The sequence below is a fragment of the Dendropsophus ebraccatus genome, chromosome 3, assembly GCF_027789765.1.
Source record: "Dendropsophus ebraccatus isolate aDenEbr1 chromosome 3, aDenEbr1.pat, whole genome shotgun sequence".
NCBI classification, from domain to species: domain Eukaryota; kingdom Metazoa; phylum Chordata; class Amphibia; order Anura; family Hylidae; genus Dendropsophus; species Dendropsophus ebraccatus.
The window spans coordinates 72,208,483-72,214,482 of NC_091456.1; the positions used below are offsets into that span (position 1 = coordinate 72,208,483).

A 6,000-nucleotide genomic window follows, 5' to 3' on the forward strand; every position below is an offset into this window, starting at 1 on the left:
ACTAATAAATTCTCTAGTGAAAAATGTATACCAAGTACATATGAGTCCTTGCAAAAATGTGATTGGTTTATTGAAGATCCATAAATCACAGAAAGACCTTTCTCAATGTGTCTGTGATATAATACAAATAATGTGTCAAGGTAATGTATACATAGAAAATACATGGCCAACTACAAACTGTCTGTGTAGAGTAGATATTATAGTTCATATTGGCATCTGGAATGACAGTAAGTACATCTTATGATGAGACCCTAGATCATGTTCTTGTGTGGTTGTCAATGTCCCAGAATCTGACTGATAGTAATCAATGGCTGTGTGGTGTAATGGAGGAGACAAGCGGCCAGGAAGGTGGCGAAGCCTACAGCTCACCACGTCTGTCATTTATGTATCTTCAGTAAAAACACTCACATTTTCCAAGCTTTTATTGGTGTACATTTTCTATGGGATTTCTCAGTGGATGACTGACTGGCTGATAGCTGTACATTATCATAATTATAAGGAAAATTGTCCAAAGAGAGATCATTCATGTCGCATTCACTTTTTTGTGCATTTTTTTGTTCTAGGAATATTTTCCAGGATATTCTGCACAGAGACACATTTGTCAACAACTTTCTAGAACAGGTAGTGTATGCACATTGGGAAATATTAAAAATGCAGACGGATTGGTTTTATTCAGTGTGGCTATGCTACTCATTTCAGTTGATGCATTTTTGTTCATCTTAACCCTTATGTAACCCTCTTTATGTGGACCAATACTGAAATGCCCCCACAGACACTGCCTGGAAATGCTGTATACAAGAAAAGGGAGGGAGACAGACTTTAAACTTAGACATCTTTGTTCTAAGCATCACAAAAGTTAGCATTTATTATTATCTTTTTCTCATAACACCTAAGCATCAATTACACCAGGTCTTTAGGATGTAAAACTGAATTGCTTCATCACCATAAATTCCCATATCATAGATAACCCCTTAGGTATTGGCAATCGATTCCAGGTGTACCATGTAGAGACCCCCGTAAGGTCATGTTGTTGTAGCACTGAGAGGCATAATGCATTGCAATGCAGAAGTATTTTGTTACATGAAAACTTGCTTTATTATTAGGCAAATTTGGCATTTGCCCTAGGCCCCTATCCTCCGGGGGGCCCTGCAGCTTCCATAGTGGGTTGGAGGCAGCAGCCTGCTGCATTTAGGAGTGAGCCTTGCTGCTGCTAAGTGCTCCATAGTAGTGAGATATATGGACTGTTATTTTCCTCTGCACCTATCTAGTAAAAAAAAAAGTAAATTTGTTGCATGATATAGCTAGTAGGGAAAATCTTCCAGTACCTACCAGCTGATGTATGTTCTGCAGGAAGTAGTGTATTATTTACAGTCTGACACAGTGCTTTCTGATGCCACATCTGTGCATGTCAGGAAATGTTCAGTGTAGGAGGTTTTCTATGGAGATTTGTTACTGCTCTGGACAGTTCCTGTCATGGACAGAAGTGGCAGCAGCGAGCACTATGTCAGGCTGGAAACAATACACCACTTCCTGCAGGACACACAGCAGCTAATAAGTACTGGAAGACAAGATTTTAAAAAGAAGTAAATTATATATAATATATATATATATAATATATATATATATATATACACACACATATATATATATAATATCTATCTCTTTCTGAAACCAGTTGATCTGAAAGAAAAAATATTTGATGGAGTACTCCTTTAATGGTTTCCAGGGCCACACTTTGCCTAAAACTGGCCCCTCTGTAGTAGAATGATTTATATCTTCTCTAATATTGTGATCATAAGAAGAGATTATTTATACTTCACCTCTTCTTGTAGGTATTTCAGCTGAAACCTAACCTTTCACTGAGAAGCACATTTTTGGCACAGTTTATGCTCATACTTCATAGGAAGGCTCTGACACTAATAAAATACATTGAAGATGACACGTAAGTTCAACTATTGTGAAAACACAGTTTCTGCAGCAATGTAGAGTTATAGTAAGGTGGGCCTGGGGTCAGTCCGGAAGACATTGGGGGAGATTTATGAAGCAGTCTTACAGTAAGAATGTTTAAGAATGTTCTCTGTTGCCCATGCCAACCAGTCACAAATCAGATGTCAAATATTTGAACCCTGGAAAAATGAAAGCTGTGATTGGTTGCTAAGGAGCATTCCTATGGTAAGACTGCTTGACAAATGTGTATATCTGTGTATTAGGCCCAATGACTAACCTCTACGATCGAAATGTGTTGGGTTTCCCAAGTGGTGTATCCTAAATTTGCCTTCTAAGATTTTTTTATTTTTTTTTTTTTGAGGAAAACTAGCAGCAGGTTAGAAAACTAAAACCTGCTGTTATCTTCCAATAAGGCTGATAACACTGTAGATTAAGGCAAATATCCTACCTTCATCCTCAGCATTTTTGGAAAATCTTTATTCAGTATGCAAATTAGGGGACTTGGTGAACTTGGGCAAGACTACCACCCTATGTGCACCCATCCATCCCTCATAATTATTGAGGCAGCGCTCTGTAGTGACTCCAGGGCTGATCACTGCAGAGCGCCAGAGTTGTGCACCAAAACACCTAACTTGCATATTGAATAAAGTGAAGATTTAGGATGAAGGTAAGAAAATTACCTTATGGGAACATAAAGCAGGTTTTCTAACCGGCTGTTAATTTTCCTTTAACCAGGATTAATAAAAAGTGCATTCCTGTCTTTTCTGCTCTCCAGTGCTTCACTTTGCAGACGAGAGGGTGGAGGGTGCATGTTGCAGGCAGTGATCAGTAGCTGCCTGGTGTCAGTCATATCAGTAACATCAGGCAGCCTTTAGACATTGTGTGTGACATTGTGTCCAAAACATGCCCCCCACCACCCCCTCATTTGGGGAAGTATCAGCACAGACGGGCAGAGGGAGGAAGTGAAGTGCTGAAGAGCAGAAAAAGCAGGACCTTTCTTGCTCTCTGGATATCCCCTTTAAGAATTCTAATGCATATACTAATATGCCAGTGAAAACGATTTCCACCAATATGTCTACATTTAGTCTAGCTCTTTAGGGTACACTCGTTTTTCACTCTACCATAAAGCTATTATAACAATATCATATAATCTTGTTTGCTCAGCATTGCCATTATATGAATAAAAGCCAGTTTAAAAAAAAGCACATCCTTTGTGTGCAATACTGTTAAATATGTTTTCATTGAAAGCTGTTTTAGGAATACTTCCTAGAGCTCCCTCTTTAAAGTGTATCTCCTGTTGAAGAAAACCTGTTACATGCCACTGAGATTGTGCTAAAACAAAGGGTTTGTGGCACAGTGCAGAACGCTGTGCCCTTATGGTAGGATGTGGACCTGGGACAGAGATTAATATAATGTGCCCATCTACTAAATAGGGGTAGATGGGATACCCACCAATGAGAACAAACAAGCTAAAGGTGTTTTATAATTGGAGATACTTAATATAAAATAAAGACATCAGAACCCTCTATATGTAGCAGTTCTATTCTGATGCAGTAGTGTTATTATTTGCTATGCCACTACTGGCACATGTTGGCATACATATAAAGCTATTCTGTAATTGACAACACTTTAGGCAAATGTATCTCTAGATCTTTGCCAACAGTGAGGAATACTTAGAACTGTTATTCCCTGGAGTGTATTCGAAATCTGCATGTATACATTCTGCTATGAATCTGCAGCATGCCTTTAAGGTACCCACAGTGCGTCCATAACGAAAATTGTGGATCTCGTATACATGCATGTGTGGTCAAACCCATAGAATAGTTTGCACTACTTAAGGGTATGTTCACACTGAGTAAATCAGGCGGAATTCCTCCGCTTCCTTCGCTCTCCGCTCAAATAAGTGACATGTCAATTTTTTTTTAGCCTAGTTTGGCGGCAGCAGAGGCGCAAGCTCTCCCATAGACTGGCTACGGCACATTGAGGCAGGATGGATTCTGCGGCAGACAGTTCCGCCACGGAATTCTGCCTGATTTACTTAGTGTGAACATACCCACAGGGAGTAATAGTGCATTTACAGAAATTTATCTGACAGATTTTTGAAGCCAGGGATGGGTTTGAAAAGAGAAGAAATCTCGGTCTTTCCTTTATGGCCTGTTCTCTGTTCATGGTTTGTTCCTGGCTTTGGCTCCAAAAATCTGTCAGATAAATCTCTCCCTAAGGGTATGTGCACACTATGAAATCCCGGCCTATCATCTGCCGCAGATTTCGCAGCTTGCTCGCACTGGTGGATGCGCGCATCTCCGCTGGTCCCATAGGCTTCATTCAATGGTTTGCCAGATTCCTCTGCCCGAAGAAAGAGGGAGTTCATTCTGCGGGCGGACAGCGGAATCTGGCAAACCATAGAATAAAGCCTATGGGACCAGTGGAGATGTGCGCATCCACCAGTGTGAGCGAGCTGCTTAATCCGCGGCGGGTGATATGCTGGGATTTCATAGTGTGCACGTAACCTCGGTCAGAGATCTGTGATGGAATACTAGAGAAAAGATTCACTGGAATTTAATATAGAAGTTCACTTTGGTCAAGGCTCAGGTTGTTAACAAAATCTGCCTGCAGATCTGCAGCAACTTTGAAGATCCCATTTTAGAAACACTTCTGACACTTCCAAAGTGTTCGAGAAGTCTTAAGAAAAGTGTAAGAATATATTTACATTTACCTGACAGGTTATTAGGCACTTTAAATGAATATTGATGTCAGTGTAGATGTGACCTGTTTGCATTCACAAATAAGTCACATTAAGGTCATGACATCATTCTGCTGATCATTGCAGTGTATATTTTATTTATTTATTTATATACAGACAAAAGGGTAAGAAAGTCTTCAAGTCCCTGCGTAACCTGAAGACAGATCTGGATCTGACAGCAGAGGGCGATCTAAACATTGTTATGGCTTTAGCTGAAAAGATCAAACCAGGCCTTCACTCGTTTATTTTTGGGAAACCTTTTCACACCAGTGTACAAGAGCGGGACGTGCTAATGACTTTTTAACCGTGGATCACCGAGCTCCTGGAACTGTCGAAAGCTTTCATGTGGATGCACTCGCTCACCATTTCTAGGGATTGCTGGGAAATCTGGGGCAGTAGCAAGTTATGATGTCTATTTTTAAGTTGCACTTTGAAGTACACCTCATGTCTGCCTTACAAGCACATTGCTTTGTGTTCATGGTTAAATAACCTAATTTACTGTGTGTATATTGTGACGTGTGTGTGTTTTCTTCCGCTGGTACCCAACTCTCTTCCCATTATCCTGTATACTTAAACCTTGTTGGTTTTTGGTGATTTCATTAAATGTCTTCTTAAACCTATACTTTTTAATAGTCAATGAGCCACGTTATTAGTAGATATTGAGCCTAGAACTCAATATTCCTTTCAAAGTTATTGAAGGAATGTACAAACTATACTGAGACTTCATATAAGAGTGTCCATGCTGTGAAATGCCATATCACCGTCAAACACGGCACATACACTTCTGTCATATGTATAAAGGAAGCCGCAGACGTTTTCAGTGTTAAGACACTTCTGACAAAAATATTTTCAAAGAAAGCTTTGCTTCTGAACTCGATTCCTCAGTTAAACTACATGAAAGTTGAGTAACTTTGTAAATGAGTAACATATACTGATTTTGACATTTTCTTCAGAGTTCTCATACAGAGCGATCGTGAAATTGTTCAGGTTTATTTTTGGAATCTATATACAATTTATGTGCAGACATTGGTGTGACCTGACAGCTCAGATATAACTATAACTGTCACCTACATCCTCACAATGCATTGCTCTGTGGAGACTGGGATATCAATGATGTCATCAGATAGATGATGTCATCGAAATGATATCCAATCATTGATGTCATTGATGATGTCATGAAGTATGCTATCTGATCGATGATGTCGTCAGATTGATGTCATTGATGTTAACAAAGAGGTCATCAATGATGTCATCAGATTGATGAGGTCAATTATGTCATTTGATCAATGTCATTGGATCGATGATGTCAT

The 6,000-nt window shown here is 39.5% G+C and overlaps 1 protein-coding gene across 2 annotated transcripts in view; it reads left to right on the forward strand.

Annotated features, from left to right (window-relative positions):
* Nucleotides 1-5,310, forward strand: part of C9orf72 (C9orf72-SMCR8 complex subunit) — a 28,104-nt gene extending 22,794 nt beyond the window's left edge. For both annotated transcript variants that reach the window (XM_069961983.1, XM_069961982.1), the window contains 3 exons: nucleotides 564-621; nucleotides 1,833-1,942; nucleotides 4,808-5,310. In XM_069961983.1, the coding sequence (XP_069818084.1) occupies nucleotides 564-621; nucleotides 1,833-1,942; nucleotides 4,808-4,994 (355 nt within the window). In that variant the 3' untranslated portion in view covers nucleotides 4,995-5,310. The remainder of the gene's footprint in view (nucleotides 1-563; nucleotides 622-1,832; nucleotides 1,943-4,807) is intronic.
* The last annotated feature ends 690 nt before the right edge of the window (nucleotides 5,311-6,000 follow it).